Genomic DNA, 22431 nt, shown 5'->3' on the forward strand with positions numbered 1-22431 from the left:
TTTATTTATTTATTTTAGTAGATTGATCTAGAAGTTTGGTATTTTATAACAGTTTTATGTTCAGTTCAACCCAATCTACGACTGGAAAATATTAGTATTAGTAATGTATGTGCACCAAATTACCATTATAAAAAGAAATAAGAGCTTTGCATGTTTTACTTAATTTCATCCCTAATGTTTCTAAATGCAATGTGTGTCATTTTTTTGGCACACAAAGCTAATGAGGTTATCATTCAGATCGAATGCAAAAGTATATGAAACTGAAAGGCCCACTGACTGTGTAATTACTCTCAATTTTAATTCAAATAAAGCAAATGCAATCGCTAGGCACGGGCGTTTAAACTAAACTGAGCAGGCTAAATGTGATGCAATGTGGAAGATCAACTAACCCCTGCTGCTTTATAAGTGCAGCCAAAACGAAATTAAAAGCGCAAGATCAACTGACATGGGATGTTAAGATGAAATGAGAGCACTGAACTTCTCATCCAGCCCTCAGCTACCAGTCTGCATCAGTATGTATTAGAAATCATTCAAGCTTAAAATACATGTAATATTTTACCTCAAACACCTAACATAACTCAAAAAATACATACATTAATTGAAATGTGTTTTTTTTTATGAGGAAGTAGATCATTTGAAAATGAGCAAAGAAAAAAATGCACACTTTGTTATGTATTATACTGTTAACAAGCAATTACCATGTATTTTGAAATCATAACCATTACATGTAGGGCAGTTAGTTCATAATCTAGTCATTGTTTTATGTATAAGTGAGTGCATTAACCTGCAGTAACTGAGCTCCTTGAGCAATTCCCTGGTGGCAATAATTAAAGCTGTGTAGTTTTCTCTACAGAGTTCCTATTCAGTTATCATGGGGGTGTTGTCCCTTTTTCGAACAGTAATTGGCGGAGTCTGCTTCGCCCTTTTTTAATACCTAGACCCATGGCATGAATATGAGAACATAATAAAACTTGGCAGGTTGGCAATCCATCTATTTTTAAAACAGCATTACACATGTTATATCTGGAGATGCTCCCAAAATCTTTACTATTTCTTTTGCACAAGGTTAAAAGTTTTAACAAGCAAGATAGAGTCTGGTTGTTCTGCCAATTTCTAGACATAGTAAGTATTCAGGCTTCCATTGTGGCTGCAGACTCTTACATATATTTCTCATGGTGGGAATCTTCCAAAGTTTGCAGGATCCCATGCTTACTTTCATAAGTCACTGTGAGCTATAGTAATAGCTTGAGGCTTCAATACTAAAGCAATAGTGACAATTGACACAGGACAGACAGGATGCAGTTCAACTTGTTGTTAAGTGCTTGTTTTAGCCTGTAACCATTTAAAGAGAGGTGGTGTGTTTAAATGAACTGTGCATAAGATATACAGCATATTTAAACTCCTTAATAACTGTCTGTCCCTTAAATATTTAACCAAAATATAGAAAAGCACTGTCAATATATAGACATTGTTTCTAATTATTATAATGGAATGCTGTTCCCCAGACAAGTTTGCAATTGTTTGAACCTCAAATAACATTGTTGCTGTTTTAGATACAAAAAAACTTGTTCTTGTTCAGTTTTACACTGCATGTTATCACTAGTATCAGCTAACAATAGGCAATTGAATTTGAAAACCGGCCAAGAGTGTTTTTTTCATTTTTCAACTTTAATTTTAACTTAGGCAGCTGAGAGAACCAGTTAAATGTAATTTATTACAGAGTACAATAATATTGAGCACAGTACACAAGTTTACTTGGTACAGAAAGCCAAGGGGAAGAATTCTACCAGGGTGAAAATTCCCCAGTTTCAGAATATTTCACTCTTTACACGATATCACTGTTTAACAATCCTGAAGAATAGAGTACTCTGATATTTCAACCAGTCATACTGCAAAAGGACTGAAATCAATTACTGCTGAATAGTCAGGAATGTTAGACATTCTGGTAAAACAATGTGCTGGCCGGTGTGAAGTGTTCACACGCAATGGCCTCAGGTGCTGGTAACATCTACACAGACTTGCATCAGCCTGTCACTGAATCTGCTTTGCCATGCCAGTACTGAAGAATAATTTAAAATGTGTTTCTTTACACATTTAAAAAGGCTAAAGATTTAACGCAGAGCCTACCTAAATGTCCTAAATGCTTAATAAATGTGTTTTTAAAATGCAAATAAGATTGCATAGCTTTCCTGTGCTCTCATAATCATTAGACTCTTAATCCTAAACAAAAGGTCTTATCAAAATTAAGCCATGTAAAGTTGACCTATTTAGAAACAAAGTTGGCTTGCTGAAGATACATCAGTCACAGTTCCTGAATGACACGGACTGTGGCATTTCTCCAACCTCAATAAGCCCAAAAGGAGGAGTTGCTCTTTTCTGGAGCGAGGATTGGTAGGCCTACCGACATGTTATGAGTAGTTTTCCAGAAGTAGACAAGGGACATAAAACAGACGAAGCTGGCACAAACACGTCACAGCTTGTCAGGGTAAACCATCAATATTTGTTCAGCTTCAATAAGCTGCAACTACGGTAAGTGCAAGTTGTTGTTGTGTTGTACACCCCCAATCTACTTTGCATCTAGTAAGCATGTGTTTTTAGGGATACCTCAGTGTGTTTTCAGGGATACCGCAATGCCTAAATCAAGACCTTGTGGTGCCTCCAAACTACCACAAAACCCTTGTCAACCCTTTTCTGCAAATTAATCAGTTCTCAATTCACATAAATTACTTAGTCTGACAACTAAGAATCCAATCAAAATGTAGAAAACAGAAAATGAAACTCAGTCTCTTTAAAATTTCCTTCTGAACTTTACTGGTTAAACTACTAACTGAAACCTTAGTGCACACTTTTAGGGTCTGATGCTTGAGCCAGCCAAATGCTGGTTTCAGTTATAGTTTTACAAAAGACCTGGTACTTTTCCATGGCTCACATGCTGCACGTATAAATAGTTCAGCATTTGAAACTGTGTCTCACAAGTGCAATGCTGTGGACTTGTGCCAAGGTCAATGCACTCAGGAAAATGAGAGGGCTATCTTTTGGAAGGTTGTATTTTGACTGACACAATTTGCAAACTGATTAAGTCTTCTGTGTTCCTCTGTTGCACAATTATCCACTGATAGCCTGTTCACTTTTCAAGGTTAAAGCTCTTTGTCACGTTTTTTCCACTACAAAAAACAACAACAAAAACAATGTGTAATATTATCGATTTCAATGGGGATTTACAATATTTTGTAGCACACAAGGAAAATGTGTTGTATGAAAATATTTAACACACCAACAAACAAAAGCAAACACCAGAAAGGAGGAAAACACCAGCAGAAAGAATGTCTGCATGTTCAGTTGGTGTTTAAACTTGTTAGATAAGTGGACTGCACTCTCTTGTAATCTCCATTTTACTAGATTTTAGATGCCCTCTTTACCCTCTTAGATTATGTAGTAGGCTGCATAAAAGTAAAAAAGAAACATAAATGCTTAAAAGACCAAAAATAGAAACTGAATGTATTTATACCCACCAGTTCTCAAGCATGAATGAAGGGAATTTCTTCAGCATGTTTTCAGACTGTGTGTAGTGTGGGTCGGATTACTGATGAGAGGCTAGGCTAAATATTTTTAATTCAGAGTTAATTGACATCTGATTCAATGTAAAACGATATATTCTCATATAGTCCATCTCACATGATGACATTTAAAAAGGCCTACTAATTATCCTGCTTTGTATCTAATACATTTTGGGTTTTACTACATTGAAACCTGTTTAACTTATTTTTAGATTAGGGTTAAACCTGAAAACTAAATATGAATAATCATTAACTGGGAAGGTAAATTTACTTGTTAGAGAGGTGTGAATTCTGACTGACCCCAATTTTGAAAATAATCTGCCAAAAATCAAAAGCCCTACTGATAAATTACCTACAAAGGAAAAACTATGAAATAAATACATATTCCCTGTTTCTAAATCCAACTTAAAGAGAGTGCAAGCATCACCTTGCAGTGTAGCTACCATATACTCTTGTATGTTGTATTTGGTTTCAAGGACATGAAACATGCTACCAGCCTGTACTTTTCCACTGAGAGAAGCTTACACTTGTATTTACATTTCAGTACTGCATCAAAAAAAGTATAATCACAGGCCGCACAGCCTAACCACCACAAAGCAACTTAAATATGTAAATATATAACTTATTGCAATACAATGAGTATTGGATACATCAGCATAAGACAAATACTCATTTCAAAGATACATGTTTTACATAAATACTACTTGAAAGCTAAAAGCTACCAAGTTGTCATAGAGTGGATGGTTTTGATAATTTAATCAAGAACTGCCTCCATAAGAATTCAGTTTGCTTTTATTCCCTAGACTTAACAGACTTAGCAGTCAGGTTGAAAAAAATAGGGACACCTAACTCTGTGTAATATTGCTTAATCCGAATTAACACAATTATTGTCACATGTTATTAGAGTGAGGGAAGGGGGTGCAGTGTACTTGGTGCATATTTTCTTTGGCTTCCCATTCAAATCTCTTAGCGCATTCAGAAAGTATTATTTTCCATACTACAGTAATATTGAAATATATTGGGTACCTTCTAAAACCTGAGGGAAGCCTAAATCTGAACTATTTGGGCTGTATAAACCTGAGACTATTATGTGCCCCAAATCACTTAATTGTACAGGGAAGTTGACAAAGCAGTATGTTAGTCAAGGAAACAAAGGTTGCTTCTTGTTTTGTTTTAATAAGAATTCACAAGATAACATTTTTCCTCCCATCAACACAAAAAGGACAGTCATTTGATGAATGCCCAAACAGCTGCTGATTTCACAGACTGTGATCTACATTTAAGTCACAGGCATACACTTGACCAGGGGGAAAGTATAGATTTTAATTGCTGCACAGTATTCAAAAGGGTTAATCTACACGTTAACATTATACTAGAATAATCTGACATTCATTTACTTCTGTTACATACAAATCAAAATGGGTTGAGCTTTGAATGTTAAAATATAGATAACACAAGTTTAATTTTAAAATCCCATTGGCCACATGTGTTTGGACCCAGGGCCGGCCCTGACCAATTTGGTGCCCCTTGCATCGCACACAGAAACTGCACAGCTTTATGTCTTAGATATTTTCTTTATTTTAGAAGAAAAAAATCACACAAAATAAAAACAGTATTAAAGAAACAAGTGACATACTACGAATTATAAATACAGTATAAATAAGAGTATTGTACGAAAAAACTATATTAAACTATATTACAGAAAACTTGTTGTTGTGGGGGCTTTCGCTTCTTGGTAATATTTTGAATTAATAGTATTAAAATACTATTAGAAAAAAAAGAGTAAAAGTACACGTAAAAAAATAAAAAATCTTCACTCATGTGGGCGCCCATGGATGGACAGCGGCCCTAGCATTTGCCTATTCCGCCTGTTTGGACCTCTATCTGCTCATGTTTTCAAATGCTAAAGAATGAGAGACATTTTGTGTTAGCAAGTCTCCCAACCAGGGACGCTGCTAGACTTCAGGGTTTAGGGGGCGAAACGATGCCTAACAGCTCACGGTGTGAGCTCCCTGTGAGCTAACTGTGACCTAACTATGCTCACACTGTGCGTTCATTGTGACATGGATATTCAGTAATTAGATTCAAGACACACACAATAATATGTTCAGAAATGTATTTATTAGTGATCTGTACAATGTTTCAATTTGATTAAGCACTTAGAGTTCTACTGTAGTCTTCATTTTGTTCAATTTTCCTCGTTTTACTTCTACTGCCACCTCATGAAAATGCTTCACACATTCTGGAATAGAAAATCAAGCTGTAAATACAACACAATTTGTGGAATATCAATGGAAATTCATGCGTGAGCTCAGTGTGAGGTCTGCTCTGGTGAGCTCACAGTGTGACCTACATGTGAGCTCACCGTGACCTGGTCGTGAGCTCACGTCTTCACTGGGAGGAGCTGCTGACGGTGTTCTCCGGTAAGAGCGGGGGGTTGCTGACGATCCTTAGCCTTAGGGGGTTATAGCCCCCCTAAAATAGGTCTAGCGACGTCCCTGCTCCCAACTCCTATATTTCTCCATTACATATATAATTGTTTATCGGATTGCAAACAAACAGCCAGTGTCTCCTATAACGCACTGTTTTAATGGAAACACGCTGCGGTTCAGTTCATATGGTTTCATGCGTAATTCGGATTAGTCCCTACGCGTCGCGCTCAGTTTCACAGCGCATTGACAGCTGATGAGCGCAGCGCTGTCACTGCAGTCATACACTGTGTTCACACTGCAGACTCGACCAATACAGTCACTGAAGACAAGTGTGCGCTGCTTCACTAGCACTCACTCGCCTCTGCGTTTCTCTGTGCACATGTGAGCGACATCACCAGTGCATGTGCGCACATATGGCTGATAGACGTGGCAGAGAGTGAAATGAATACAGTCCAGTCGTCTGAGCTATACTGTCGGTGCCGGTATTTTATTTTGCGTGGCTTGAGATGCGTCACTCATGACGCGTTTCTCCGCCCAGGGCCGCTGCGCTCATATTGACAGACAGGCCGCATTGAACACTTTCAAACACGGGTGCAAGTTTACACCGGCCCAGCAGCGTCACATATTAGTTGAGGCGGCCCTGGGCCAGATGCGTCCTTTCCCCGAGACAGCGGAGGAGATCCGCGAGCGAACTGTGCCCCACACGTCACCATGGCGACGTGAACGCTATGACGTCACACTGGGTCCCGATACATAAATAGCGCTGCTTGAGCCGAAGCATTCAGATCGTGAGCTCACCTGACAGAGTTGACGACCCACGACACGCCTTAGCGACCCGCCTGTTCTTGGACCATCTACCAGAGAAAATGTTTTTTCCGGGGAGAATCCTGCCGCTAGTTTTTCCAGCAGCGCTGGTGCTTATGGGCTGGTATTGGTATAAGTCGCGCAAGAACAAGCCCGACCCCAGTACTGACACGGAGGAATGTGCTGGACAGGAGCTGCAAAAAACACACAGCCCAGCGGCCTCCTCCAGCGAAGGCAGCCACGCCCTTGAGAAAAGCTGCCCCCTTGTGATTGAACCTGTGAGCAGGACGGCCCAGGACAGGACGACACAGGAGGATGCAGAGGAGCATTTGGACTCCCTGAATGACCCTGTAGATCTGGAGGAGGAGTTTGAAGATCTGGAAGAGAATGAACGTCTGGAGGTCGAGTTTGAACGTCTGCAGAAGGAGGAGAATGAACGCCTGGAGATGCAGGAGTTTGAGCAGCTGGAGAAGGAGGTAGATGAATGGCTGGAAATGCAGGAGCTTGAAGACCTGGAGGAGTTTGAAGATCTGGAGAAACTTCTCGAAGACGGTTTAGACCCCAAACTCCCACAGCCAGATGTGACGGGGCAATTTCATTGTTGTCTGGAGGATTTCAAATGTGTCGCTGTTCTAGGGCGCGGGGCATTTGGAAAGGTGCTGCTTGCGGAGTCAAGAAGAACCACACAAAGATTTGCCCTCAAGGCCATTCAAAAAAGAGGGGTTGTTGACAGTCAAGATGTTAGAAGCCTCATGTGTGAGAGGAGTGTCTTACAGACTGTGAGCAGCGTGCACCACCCTTTCTTTGTGAACTTCTACGGCTCCTTCCAGACTGAGGAGCACTTGGTCTTCATCATGGAGTACGTCGCAGGGGGAGACCTCACGCTGGACGGAGAAGCGATCTCAGAGCCCCGGGCTGTATTCAGTGCTGCTTGTGTGGTGCTGGGGGTGGATTTCCTGCACAGGCACAACATCGCACACAGGGATCTGAAGCTGCCCAACCTGCTGATGGACAGACGAGGCTTCGTGAAGATTGCGGACTTCGGTCTGTGCAAGGAAGATATGGGTGTAGGTGACCGGACGAGTTCGTTCTGCGGGACTCCAGACTTCCTCGCTCCAGAAGTCCTGTCGGAGGAGTCCTACACCCGTGCAGTTGATTGGTGGGCACTGGGGGTCCTGCTCTTTGAGATGATGGTGGGCGAGTGTCCTTTTGCCGGAGCCAATGAGCGGGATCTGTACGAGAGTATCGTGAATGATCCAGTGCCATTCCCCCAGCACCTGTCAAAAGAAGCAGTCTCCGTCATGACAAGGCTGATGAGCAAGAATCCTGCTTGGCGGCTCGGGGCTGGAGAGCGAGGCGCCCAAGAAGTGATGCAGCACGCCTTCTTCAGGAGCGTGGACTGGCCTGGGCTGGAGGCACAGAGGGTAACGCCTCCATTTGTGCCCAACGTCAGAGAGCACAAGGATGTGGGCGATGAATTAACATCCGAAGCCCCAGTCCTCAGTCTTGGCTCCAGGGTCCTCAGCCCGGAGGAGCAGGACTTGTTCCAGGAGTTTGACTTTGTCGCGGACTGGTATTAACTGCCACTGGAGAGATGCCAACACTGGAACAAAGAATGACCCCAGGCAGCCCCATCCCGATTCCAGGACACCGCCTTCTCAGAGGGACCTCGTCTCCGCCAGCACTGGAAGAAGATTTTAGCTGTGGAGGAGAGCACCAATAAGAAAACACATGTGGACCATCAAACAATTAGTGAACGAAATCAAACAAGATAATTGACTGTAAAAAATTGGAAGTTGAATAAACTAGCTGCACAGTAAAGTCAACGTTTGGGCACAATGTTGAACAAACTAGAATTCCCGATTTCTTTCATCTCAAGATTTCTTGCCCAGCAAAAGGTATTTCTATTGCTATGAGTAATTACATTTCTAAGTTGAATTAACATAAGATTAAACATTGCAAGGACTTAAAGGTTTATATTAGGAGGACCTGAATTCCTGAGTTGTCTCGACACAATTTTTTAAACATTGCACTGATTTTAAGTAGGCGTGAACAGAACTTGTACAAACAAGCTGAGTTTACTTAGAAAGGCTGTGCAGCTGGTTGCCTTAATATTATGAGCTGATGCCATTTTGTTCAACATACTGTATCTTCTCACTTCATTGCATTAAGGACAGAAGACTTTCTTGTTCATTTCCAATAAAATGTTGATGTAAACAGTGTTTGAATTACAACAAACATTTCATGCACTTGAGTGTCATACAAACATTGGTGGCTTAACAGCCACAAAGTGCTATTCAAAAGACAATACTGTAGCCTGTGCTTTAACCCTTAGATGCATGAATTACAAAACATCCGTCTCCCCCCCCTTCCTTGAAATGACTGATCTAACAGTGGACAGGTCAAAACAGCTTTACTAATGCATTCCTCTCAGTCATGTTATGTTAGAAGAGTGATTACTTATAGAAGGTGAAGAAAGGAGGGGAGGGTGTTTTATAAGAAAATTAAAAACAGGACTTGATAAGTCCGTTTTGAACACTTGTAAACATTTGGTTTGCACATCAAAGTGGCTCTAAATAACATATTTCTGAAAATAAAATATCTATTTTCTAATGTACTGAAAGGATATAGGGTAGAGGCTGAACATAAGTAAGTCCACTACAGTGCTCCAATAATCTTTCATACCCAGAAAAAATAAAGTGATGTTTGTCACACATACATTAAATTAAACACGCACACATATTTTCACATGCAATAGACAATTTCTATCACACAGCTTTAATATTCAAGTTATGACTATTCAGTTACTTTAACAAAAACTTTGAAGCCTTATCACTTAGGAGCCTTCGATAAATAAGGAATAAGAGGATAGGTTCATATTTTCTTTGTTGACCCTTCATAAAGCTTAGTATTTGTGTATGAATAAACAATGGGTATATTTCAAATATGTGATATCAAAATTTCAAACAGCATCTTCAATTACATAGATTTACAATAGGTGGCCAAGTTTAATCCATCAATGACAAATAAACTAATATATTAACTACAAAATATCTGTAATAACAGACAACAGGTAATATAGCCCTACATGTTAAAACTATAGTCTGGGGGAAATGTTGTAAGTTTGTAAAAATCATATGCACCATCTCGTGTGGACGTAGGCTGCAGATATACTCAGACACGTGTAGCGATCGTTGCAACAGCTGCCTCAAAATGCAAACCACTGTGCAACGCTGCTCCCTTCACTTACCTGTCTAACCAGCAAGCTATTTAGCATCAACAGTAAACTGCACAATTAAAACTGTATAAGTTTAGGGATAGAGTAGAGAAACCAGCAAGTGACACTAGCCAATACAAGATCGCTAGCTACCTAACTTAACTGTAGATCAGTTTCACAATGATTCTATTAGCTGTACTGTTATAAGCCAAAGCATCTACTTAAACTACATGCACTTTTCATGGCAGTTTCATTTGAACGTCTACATTTGAAACATTACTAGGAAACATAAATTGCATTCAAAAGTTCTGATGCAAAACATGTTTTAAACATGTTCTGCAGATGCACATGTGATACTACGTTACAAGCACATAACACATTTCATTTTTCATCTAACGTGATTAGATAGCTAGTGTAGCGGTCTCAGACCACTGCAGGTGTTGCACTGTTAATTAAATACAAACGTTTCACATTTGCATGTTTTAAGGGCCACATTTTTGAGAAATTTTAGGGTGGCTATATCTGCTATCAAAAAAAGCATACACTGAAGGAATTAGTCATACAGAATGCATTACAGGGGTGATAGTGTTTGTGGCATTTTCAATGCATCCTTTATTTAGAAAATTTGGTTTTGATAACATTGCATCATAGCGGTCATCCACTCGCTCAAACTCACTCCTACAAATCATTGTGACCTGGGAACCTGTATCAAGGAGACAGGACACACCCACCCCATCCATAGACACCTCAATCATGGGGCACTGTCCTACTAAATTAGCTGGAAAATAGTCTTTAGAGGGATCTAATGCAGCACTTCCCACCGTCTGATCCACAACAGCAGGACGCACTAGTTTAAAGCTGGCTGGGGTGATTGCTGTTGGCAATAGTGAGCAATATGACCCGCCTTCTTACATACATGACAAATGGGGCGTCCAGTCCCATCATAACCTGCATGTCTAGGGGTTGGAGAGGTGTAAGCAGGAGGTAAAGAGGAACTCCCAGAGCACCTGCCAACTCCTAATTGTTGAATGTCAGCTCTAATCCCCTGTAGTATAGTTTGGGACAGACCACCGACCGTGTCCTCCAATTCCTTCGCTAACTCAGTCCTCAGCTCTCGCGTAAGAGTTTGCAGATTCCCGTCCCACGGTCTACTTCTAGTTGCCACATCAGTAGAGGCACAGCTAAATTCAGATCCCTCCTCCAGTTCAGCCCTCATCACAGCCTCCTTCTTTACTTCAGTAAGTCATCGTTCTGGGCAACACCAGCCAACAGCTCTCGCCGCAAGCTCACCTCTCGCACTCCTGCAAAAAACTGATCCCGCAGGATCCGATCCTCATTGTGCATAGTCTTCGCATCTCGGGCATCATCTGCTCACAACACTCTTGCAGACGCAGGGCGAACCTTCAGACACTCTCTTCAGCCTTCTGTCTGCAGTTGAAAAACGGAGAGCGAACAACAGAGGCAGGGGCACGATTTCCATAAAGCTCTTTTAAATGTACAGAAACTTCTTAGGCACTACTGCGGTCCCTCTCTGGGAGAACAGCAAACTCCCTCTTGGGAAAGCCCAACCCCCAATCAAGCTGTGCACTCTCAGACATACATTTTAACTTCTCTTCCCACTCTTGTACTGTTATTTCAGCATTACCAGTACACTTTACCCACAGGGGTCCCATCCAGGGAGGAAACATTAATGTCCTTCAGAACCTTCCACGGGCTTAATGTCAAAGAAAATGCAACACCAAACACAATCCTAGCCGACTACGCCAAGTTGTAACACCTCAACCTGAAGGTCAGGGCTATAGAAATGTTTCCATCCCCACACACACCAGTGTCTGCCACAGTCCTGTGTCATTATAAGGGGGCCTAGAGTATCATCAGTGACTCGAACTATAAAATGGGAGAGTGAAGGATTTTCTTACGGTGGAAAACTCCTTGACTGCGCTCTCTTTCACTGCCTGCAGCTGGCAGAGGTACGGTGTAGACGTGCAGTTCGCGATCATTTTGGTGACCGATGTGAATCGCATCAGTGACGCATTGAATCGGCTCTCTTGATTCGCTGTGAGCAGTGAGCGGCGGACTCGGTCGTCCCGGCCAGTCGTGAGAGCTGTGAAGCTGAAGACCGTGTGCGCCATGTTGGTTCCAAATTCCCTCTTGCTTAGTGCGTAAGAAATAAATATGTATGAGCCAAAATGGCGTCAGTTACATCATCCAGACCGAGTATAGACTACTGTCAGAACATGAGATTAGACGTTTATGCAATATTTACTGTACATAATGTGTGTGTGTATTACAGTCCGTATTCATTGGGTACGTCTGCAGGACAAAACAAAAATATATAATAAATCGATATGAGGTCTGTTTTTGTAATGTTTTATACACGTAAAACATTTTGCACAAATTATTATTAATACTTGCAAGTCGTCTTGAGGTAGATCAACAAAATGACCTATAATAATAATTATTCATATTAATAATAATTGAGATACACCTATGCGTAAGACATTTATGTAACGATAATAATAATAATAATAATAATAATAATATTGCTTTGCAGACGCCCTTGTCCAATCAATATATTAAATTTAATTAGATTAATCGTGTTGGCTAAATAATGTTAATGCTTCAAACTGTTGTTATCTCCGGGATTTTAAATATATATTTGTCACAACTGTATTGAACTGTAACTGTAACAGTCAAATCTCGTATTTTCCTCGCTTTTGTGCTGTGCAGTGAACGACTCGTTCTTTCCGGTTCTAGTCTCTGTAACCCGTCCTGATTCGGGCTGCACTGGTGCGAGTCACTGCGTCAGTGACCGACATGAACCAAATTAATCGACTCACTGCCATCACTTATCGTTTGGTTAGTATAGCACAATTGCTGGGGCAAACGGGCTCAAGACTTTCAATAGCCGGCTAATAGATATTTTAAATACTCAAAAGCTGGGTGGATAGCACATTTGTACATTAAGTATGCTCTACAAGTCTATATAAAATCTGAAGTATTTTGATGAATATGCTTAAACACATTTTTCCTGTGGAACTATCTCGCCGAACTACGCATGTCATGAGCTGTGATAAGGCAGCGCAAGGATACGCTCGCTGTGCGGAAATGGAAACACGGAGAGCGCGGGCACCACAAAAAGTAGTCCGTAAACCATGTATGTGAAACTGAAATGTGAAATTAATTAATGTGTTGAATTATTTATTTACTAGGAATATAATTGTGAGACTACAAATGACAAATGGCCAACCATTTGAGTATTTAAAAAGTCTATTAGAGACTATTAAGGCTTTTGAGAGGCCGCGTCTTGCGACCATTTACTTCCATCAGTTGTGCTGAGCTAACGAAACGACACATTACATTTCTTCAAAATGGAGGAACATAATAAAAAAGGTTTCGATTCGTATGACTCTAGGTGAGTAAGACATCTGGCTAAAATGCCAAAATACCGAAGTATCCCATTAATAATGAAAAACCTATACTGAACACTTTTTTAACACAGAAAAATGTTATTATTATTAATGAAATCACTTGAATATATATCATGTTTGAAGGTTTATAGTTGGTTTTGCAGTTAAAAAGCAGTCATAAGACAGAAGTACATAGACTTTCTACATTTAAACAAGCACCCCCAAATTATGGATTCATCCCGTTTTCTACGACAGTCCCAGGTCTGGGGCCTACGCGGTTTCACACGCCAAACACGTGCTGCTTGTTGTTGGCGTCACATATTCATATATACATATTGAATTAAAATATTCACAAGTATTTGATATGCAGTAACAGATAATATAAAGTGAGTTCGTACTTTGTATAAGTCATGTACGACTGTAAAGTCACACCTATAACCGCCTGGGCACGTTGCTGTGCAGTACAGGATGGATTGGGTTCAGTGGAGCCCAGCTGCCAAATGTGACTTTGGTGTTTGTATCCAAAAAGTTACATTTTCTACCGACCGCAAAACACGGTCCCATCTGATGTGAGAGTAATTCCGATCCTTTTGGTCAAACTCAAACCGACCGCTGGAGTCCGTCTTTATATGCTTTTCAGATAATTGCTCATCCCTTTTATTTGAATAATTAGTTTTTAGCTCCTTTGGTCTGTTCTCATAAAACATGCTTTTCAATTCCTGAACAGGCAGAATGGCCTTTCCATCGACAGTAACCAATTCACTGAGGGAGGTGCATTCACTGTTCAAGTAATACTGTTGTGTCTCTATCTCACCACACGGAGGCGCACTTTCAGCATTATCCTTACACAAATATACAATAAGATTCATAATAAAATAGCTACTTCATTCCTTTGTTACGTCAGAATTCTAAAACATTTTTGTTTGTTTGATGTAACACTTTCAGCTTTAACTTTTTATATGACAGCACCTCAATGTGAATAAAAAACAAGCCTTTTTCTTAAGTCTACCTCAATAAAAAAAAACGACAGAAATGATGGCTACAGATTCAACATTTATTCAGAAAATTATATATTCAATCCATCGACAATTTAAAGTCCTTCACATAGCCAGTTTAATGGAGAATATGATCAAATAAAAACTATCTTTGTGTGTTTTAGCACAGTGTCAGTGTCTGCAGAACTTTCTCTTGAACGGTTCCACTTCCACAGAAACGGAATCTAAAAGAGAAAACAGAATAATATGGTCATTCAATAATAGAGACTATTTAGTGAAAGTATTAGCATGACTAGTGGAGATAGCATCACACATCTGCAAATAAACATTGTTTTCATTTTGTTATCATTCTGTAGTGGAGAATTGATATATAGGATAAATGTATCAATTTGTGATATTATACTCACAATTTTCCGTCCTGTGCTCTCTGAACTGTCACGGTTTCAGCTCCCAGTGTCGGCAGCAGAGGGTTAATTTCACTGTTATCCCAGAGGAATTTCACTTCAGTCAGGTCACCCAAATTCACTTCTGAGTCAAATCCAGAGATGTACATTTTGGTTGGTTCCAGTTTCCCTCTGTCATGAAAACCAATGAGAGTTGCGCTCAACTGATATATGAAAATATAAATGATATAAACTATAATTTGAAGTAAATACATGCAAACAAACAAACATACTGAATAATAGTTTGAATTGATAAATAGAATAAACAGATAATATAAAATATGGTCAAGTGTGGCAGAGTCAAGTATGGTCAAGAGTGCAAACAGTGGCCCTTGATCAAAGCATGAGGATACATGTGCATGTAATTTGAAATAAAATGAAAAATACTGACTTGGTGATTTCATGTTGTCTTGTGTTTTGTTCATTTGCGAAGAGAGAAATGTTTATTAACCCCCTCACATCCTGATTTCCAGCTACTTTTACAGATACTATGTACCTCCATCCTGAGAAAACACAAATGGTAAAGTCAAAACACAGATCAATCTTAGTGGGAAAAAATACAAAAACAAACTAATGCCATAGGACAATCTATAATCCACAGACTGGTATTTATGGAAATAACTGATAGTACTTGAACAATGTACTCACGTGAGTATGGTACTGCATCCCCAGTGTTGAGATATAGAAGTTGGTTTACAGCACCATTGGGAAGCTCATAGGTATCGGCGTAGTGTCCCATTAGTGGACATCCCCCATTCATACACTGTGCACAGTTGCCCTATACAAAAATGACAACCAGAGATGATGACTTCCACTCCAAATAAACACAGCAGATCTTGAAGACTGTGATAAATGGCATTGTCCCAAGCTGACATACAGTATATACAGTGCCTATATGTTTTTACAATAATCTGTATACTATTGAACAAAAACACACAATTCTCTTTTTAAATCTAAAGATGTTACATTTTACTGAATGGATTTACCTAGATGTTTTAAATGCAGTTGTATTTATATCTTAAATTAAAACATAATATTTTTACCTTTGATTTATTGGTTATGTAACTTACAACTCTCCTGCCCACATCAAAGGTATGCAAATAACTAGGCCTGAAAACTAATTTCTATAGTTCTCTGAAAAATATATTCTGCTTACCTTCTTAAAATCTTCATAATTGGAGCATTGATATCCAATTAACCCGTCTCTCTCCTTGATACTATCAATATAGTATTTGTAAGCTCTTGCATGATTGCAGGCAACAAAGTTACGGGTTCCTGAAAGATATAAAAAAATACGTAACAAAAAAAGATTTTATATTTTAAATTAAAAACGACCTCAGACTGCATTTTGTCCACTTTGAAATACAATTGGTGAAGGAAAAACATGCAACAAACTTAAACTCAACAAATTCTCAGTTATAAACAATTAATGATATTAAAAAATAAGACTTTGTGGAACATGCAACAGTTGTAGTTATGTCTTTAAACAATGGCAGTTTGTTTTCACACTTTTAGGAGTTGCAAATGCAATTTTGGGAGAGCGCTCAGAGCCTAATTCCACCTACAGCATGTTTAAATACAGGTCCTAAACTCTACTTTCCCAGCATACATTGCTTCACATGCCTCCATCATCCCCAAACAGCACCATCGCCACAATCTCCCTGGCTATTGCACACAACGTTTTTTCCACACAGCCAGGCCATTGTTCCTTTAGCCTAAGTGAGTTCAAGCCATATCTGAATGGATTATTACACTCTATCTGTCAAAGTCTTATCATGCTATACAAACATTTGGCATTTTGTAGTGTAAACAAGCAAGCTATGTTACTGAAATGCCTCAGTCCTCACTTTTAGTCAAGCCAGACCCACAATTTGGCTGCACTGATATTGAGATTAAAATGCCTACAACAGCAGATGTCTCCCAGACCGGAATAAGATCTATTTGCATATGTTTTTATGGTTTTTTTTGTGGGTTTCATTAAAGGTTTCTGCTGTACCATATGCTCTGTATTTTCTATACAGCTATTCTATTTAGGGAGATATATGTTTTACAATATCTGTTCTGAGCACCAATGGTCGCCTGTTTTGAAGAATACAACTTGTATTTCTAAATGTTGAATCCCAATAATAAAATAAAATAATCTTAATAAAAATAATACATTTGGTCAAAAGGGACCATGCAGGTGTCCTGTATATTAGTGTCAGTTAGCTTCAGTTAGTTAGTTAGTCGAGTAGCATTTACATAGATTACATACCTTCCCAGATTCCATTGATATCCACAATATCAGACATGATATTTTTGTTACATCCTGGCATTTCTTTCCCACCATTTGGATAAAAATCAACATGGCCAACAGCCTGCATCATTCCAAAGCCTAACATTGGGAAGAAATACATTTTGGGGTTACTTGTATTACAAAACATTGGCATCCCAGACTTGATATCAATCTTTTTTCTCATCAGGGCCTTACCAAGGTATGGGACCATCGGGGCAGCATCAGTGTGGATGACATCAACAAACACGGCATCGCTGGGGTCAAGTCTAACCTCAATGGGGGTGTTCTGAAAATAGGGTTCCGCCGGATCCAGGCCTTGTAAGTTAAAGAAAAAAGGGAGTTGGGGTTTTAAATTGTGCTCCAGTTATGTCTTGGACAATTTAATCCTTAAATGACAATTCATTAATAGATGTACCTTCTCCGAATGGCAACAAAGACGGTAATTGGCAGAAATTTAAAAAATGATGAGGCCCTCTGAGAAAATGATTACTGACCTGTAATTCTTGAGATGCCATGTTTTCTCTTCCCAGCCTCCCCGGAGGCATGAGCCCCCAAACTATGACCAATGAGATGAATATTGGATGGGTGATAATTATAGTTGGTCTGTCAAATGAAACATGAACAAGAAGCTGTTGTACGGAATTTGTTTTTCAGATTTAAGAATAGCAACTCATAATTCATCAATGAAAAAAGTATCTGCTTAAGTAAAATGGTGGTTCCTACTTAAGCATGCTGCAATTATCTGGATCTGTAGGATAATGGGTGCTGAATTTTATTTGATTATTTAAATAAAAATAATAAAATATCTAACACAACTCATCAAAAATTGGTTGAAAAACAAAATGTGCTAGAAAACACAGAAATAACCATCATGGCCTGCCAGTAAGAGACTAAACATACGATTTAAGGGAAAAAGCAATCGAGAATTATACAAGAGCAAAGTTCACTCGTGTTTCCTTTTGCATGAAGGTCAAATCACCCTTGTGCATAAGCAAACTTAAGCTGCATTATCATTACCTGCAGAACTTCTGCAAAATATGCAATCTCTGCTCCAACAACACGGATATTGTTAGCAGCCTGAGTGTAGGGACATCTAGAACCACCTAGCCAGTCCACACAGATGCAGTTCACATCTTCTTCCTGAAGTAACGCCTACAAAACAAAAAACAACAAAAAAGTATTTATATGAATTGTTTTGTTGTTAATATATATATATATACCAGATAAATTGTTATTGTATCCCCTACCTTGCACATGTCCTCGACCCAGAGTTCGTCTGCCTTGTCAATGAAGCCGTGGATAATAAAACGAGTTTTTAGGTTAGTCCTGAAGTTGGAGGCTGAGATGGTTGATGGAATGACAGCTGATATATCCTGTTTATTGTGCAACACACACACACACACACACAATAAAAATAAAAATGTTGTTCAGCATTGTTGTAAATTTGATGTTTTATTACCTAAACTTGCTTTCTCATTTTACTTTAATACACTTTGAAGTCAACCTGCTGTTAAAATCATGAAAGTGGGAACTGGGGATGGTTGTATGCATGCTTATTCACAGTAAATAAATGAAAAAAGCATCCAGTGTAACAAGGCTATTTTGTCTGCATGCATTTTATTCTCGCTTTGATCAGCCTAGATCAAGAGGCATCATGAAACATTCAGGCAACCCACAAAACACTGGGTCCCCAACCAGGTAAGAACTCAGGTTAGAAAGCAGGTTAAAAAGGCTATTTAAGAAAGAAGAGTCCATAGATAGATATGTGTGATTATTACCAAACTATCCTGTAGATGGAGCTCTGCACCTTCCAATTAATGGGTTTTTTTTTTTTTTTGCTCTACAAGCAGTTGCTGATACTGCCTATAAATTGACTTCAGATTATTGAAATAGGGACAGTGAATGATTGAATACTAATTCATTAGTATTGTCAAACAACAGGGAGATCATTTTGTCTATGCTTTTATTTCTGAAATGTGTTTAACTTCAAAATGGGTGATTCCTGTAAATATGACAAAGCCAAAAAACGGTTGTTTATTTTTTAGAAAAACTAGTTTTTGTGGGACAATAAATTCACAAAGCTGCTGTTAGAAATAAATCTACTACATTATAAAGAGGGCCCTGTATTTGTGTATGATTGGTCTTATTAAGCTGTAGTTTAGTCATACAAAACTCAGGGCCTAATTATAACACAAGAAAACCATGATGTGTGTGAAAGTTGGGTTTCACCTGATATGAGTTTGGATTCTGCCTGGTGAACAGCAGGAAACGCGTGTTAATTCTCTCTGGACTCCAGGGTAACCGAGAGATGGGCCTCTGGATGGTTCCAGCCCAGGGCCGGTCATTTCCAAAACATCCCAGTCTATCATAGCAGACCTCCTCCCCTGCTGACATTTAAAAAAAAACAATTGTATCCCAAAAACAATTAGTCAGAATCAGGCATAGACATCCCCAGATAGCAGAACAGCAGAACAAGTGTGCTTTGAAGAACACTTTAGCACAGAAAACTGCAATTAATTTATTATATTATGAAAATACCACAAGTGATTAGATGACCCTGACTGTTAATTGCCTTTCTTGGTCACAGTGAGATCAGTTACAGCTGTACAGTATCAGGTGTGGCTACTCAGGTATTCACAGCAACAAGTGCATATCGCTTTCTTCAATCACAATTAAATACATTTAGCTAGGGGTGCATTGCCAGTTTTCTCCAGCACTCTAGTCAACAAATGGTCATGTACTGCAGCACTCAGTGACCACAACAACCACATCTGATGTTGAACATAATGTCCACCGTCCGCTCCTTGCGTTCATTAATTCAAAAATTGAAAGAGACATTTTTAGCAATATGCTATGAAAAGAAAGTTATCTGAAGGGATTAAGAAGACTTTACATAGTAGAGTATCTGAATGCAGTATCTCACCCTGTTTCCTAAAACCCTGCTGTGGTAAAATTTAGAATTGAATTACTAGTTAGAATGACAAATGACACTCTAAGCAGATACAGAAACACAGGCCAATACAGAGCTCAGATAACAGGATACTCAGATACTCTGAAGATCAAATATAATGACTGAAATAAAACTAAACAAGCATATGGTTTACCGACATACCTGCCACTGTGGTGAGACAAAGTACCAGGGTGGTCCACACAGCAATCATCTGAAAGTGAATGTAGAGAATTATGTACATAGATAAAGTTTTTTAAAGAATTTAAATACCCAAAATACTCATGGACCAGTTACCTTTCAGAGATTTAAATCTAATGTCAAAATTCATCCTTTTTATACTTATTTTTATCTACAAAGATAAACATTTGCATACGCAGGTTGTCAATTGCTTAGCAACTGCAGATAACAGATGGAGAGATAAACCTTTTTTATAACATGTCACATCGCCGATAAGCAAGGACCTGATCAGTTAAAAAGACTAGTAGATCAGTTAACAATGTGAAGGTGCAGCATAAGCAAAATCCTCAGAAGGTCTTTGACATCAATAACATTTTATGGAAAATGTACTAGAACTCTTGGCAGGAAGAACGTATCAACAGGCTTACATAAGTACGTTTGCTTGCAATATGTCTTTCTATGAATGAATTTTACCCTGTTATATATAAACATAGAAAAGAAAAAAAAAGAAAAATATAATTGTCACTCTCATTCTGTAGTTGCTTCTGACAATGCTTATAGTGTATATTCAAGAGAAATGATCTTTCACCAAAATCCTACTTTACCATGCAGTTCTTTTCTCTAATGTGGTGCTTGGGTCTTTTTCATCCGGTGTTCTTCCTGGGACAATGTCCAATTAATGTTCATTTTGTGCTTTGCAACTTTCTGAGCATGTGTGCCAAAATGTTCTTCCAGTCACGAGAAAAGACTAGCATTAGCATGGCCATCAAACAGAAATACTAAAGAAACAGCAGAAGGTGAATACATAGAAAAATCTGCTAGTGGGACGGTAACTCACAGCTCTGCACAATGGAGAATAAAGAGCTTAGAGTCAATATTTTGAGACAGGAAGGATTTAAGGTTGGCAGATTATTGGAGAGGACAATATGATTAACTATATAAATGTGATCAAGGCAATTGAACCTTCCATCTCTTTTAAGTGTTGAATCTGTATTGTGATAATACATTGACTCTTGCAGGGCTGCATTTGATTTGTTTGGAACCCCCAAAATCAGAGAGTGGATGATTCATTTTCTTTAAAGTCAATAATGGAAGATTGCTGCATCATATTTTGTGTGAATAGTATATCACTTAGAATAAGATCTTTGTCGATGGCCTTTGATAATTCATAGATAGTGATCGCATTGCCTGAGATTGTACAGATCTTGAATAGATAAATATTTGTATATTGCCATCGCTAAAGATTGAGCAATGTAATGTAAAAATGCATTAAAAATATGCAATATGAACTTTGGCAAGAGTGCTTCATCATAAGTAGAGCATGAACTCGTCACTGTTTATTTTCTTTGTAAGTTTCTTCTTTAATTGTTCCTAAGACATAATTGCATCCTAATAACAAGAAAATGTATTCATGTGTGCTGGAGAACAAGGCACAGAGAAAATTGACAAATTGGAAGCTATACCAGGCAAAGTGTAAGAAATAAATGCAAGTAAAAATAAGGTGGAAAGGGTGAGCCATTGCAAAACTAAATCAGCATCTGAATCAAAGCATGAAGGTACAAAGATGCAGCTTTGTTTGATCATTACATTTGAATTAATGAATTGGCTCAAGTAATAGTTAAAGGGACATTTGTATTGACATATGTATTGTTAGCACTTCTAAAATGTAAAATGTTACTGTAACTTCTCCCATTCCTACCCTACCCCTTAGCACATACTTGGGACTTAACTATATTACGAGGTTGTTAGCTCATTTGTAGTAGGATGAATGCTTATTGTACTTGGTACTGATTGTATTCAATGCACTTTGTAATCCTTTTAAAAACAATATTGTGAAAACTGTATGTCACCCTGGGTAAGGGCATCTGCTAATAAATAATAACAATACAAATAATATCATTGTATGGTCAAAAATGAAAAAGTAATAATCATAAACCTAACGTATAAGGCACAGTATTCTTACTTTCACCAAAAAACATAGCTATGTCACTTCACACCTTTATATTTGTGATTTAATAATTAACTGTGATAAGGGATCCATTCAAAAGCTGATTGGCTTGGCAAACAGACATTTATCTTTTAAAATATGAATCCTGTAAGTGGGTACTTGAGTTACCATAGTCCCAAAGAAGAAGATGGTGTATCCATAATCACCCTTGAAAAGGATGGGA

The 22431-nt window shown here is 38.7% G+C and overlaps 2 protein-coding genes across 2 annotated transcripts; one reads left to right on the forward strand and one right to left on the reverse strand.

Moving 5' to 3' along the window:
- The first annotated feature begins 6763 nt into the window (after positions 1-6763).
- Positions 6764-8943, forward strand: LOC136715927 (serine/threonine-protein kinase N2-like). Its single transcript, XM_066693342.1, has one exon. It carries the CDS (start codon positions 6856-6858, stop codon positions 8371-8373), a length of 1518 nt encoding a protein of 505 aa, XP_066549439.1. The 5' UTR covers positions 6764-6855; the 3' UTR covers positions 8374-8943.
- Positions 8944-14460: 5517 nt separating this feature from the next.
- LOC136715698 (pancreatic triacylglycerol lipase) lies at positions 14461-20294 on the reverse strand. Its single transcript, XM_066693055.1, has 12 exons — positions 20246-20294; positions 19363-19517; positions 18381-18506; positions 18151-18285; positions 17628-17736; positions 17329-17448; positions 17113-17232; positions 16015-16133; positions 15507-15636; positions 15250-15361; positions 14823-14990; positions 14461-14639 (listed from the first exon to the last, which is right to left on the reverse strand). The coding sequence occupies exons 1-12, from the start codon at positions 20292-20294 to the stop codon at positions 14576-14578; spliced, it is 1407 nt and encodes a 468-aa protein (XP_066549152.1). The 3' UTR covers positions 14461-14575.
- Between the last annotated feature and the right edge of the window lie 2137 nt (positions 20295-22431).

Source organism: Amia ocellicauda, chromosome 20 (assembly GCF_036373705.1).
Source record: "Amia ocellicauda isolate fAmiCal2 chromosome 20, fAmiCal2.hap1, whole genome shotgun sequence".
Taxonomy (NCBI): Eukaryota; Metazoa; Chordata; class Actinopteri; order Amiiformes; family Amiidae; genus Amia; species Amia ocellicauda.

Excerpts from the sequence above, each read along its gene's own strand:
- LOC136715927 (XM_066693342.1), top strand. The coding sequence starts at position 6,856 with ATGTTTTTTCCGGGGAGAATCCTGCCGCTAGTTTTTCCAGCAGCGCTG.
- LOC136715698 (XM_066693055.1), bottom strand. The coding sequence starts at position 20,294 with ATGATTGCTGTGTGGACCACCCTGGTACTTTGTCTCACCACAGTGGCA. Across the intron at positions 19,518-20,245 it reads TTGTCTCACCACAGTGGCAG|GGGAGGAGGTCTGCTATGAT; the intron begins GTATGTCGGTAA and ends AAATGTCAGCAG. Across the intron at positions 17,449-17,627 it reads TGGCATCTCAAGAATTACAG|GCCTGGATCCGGCGGAACCC; the intron begins GTCAGTAATCAT and ends TTAACTTACAAG.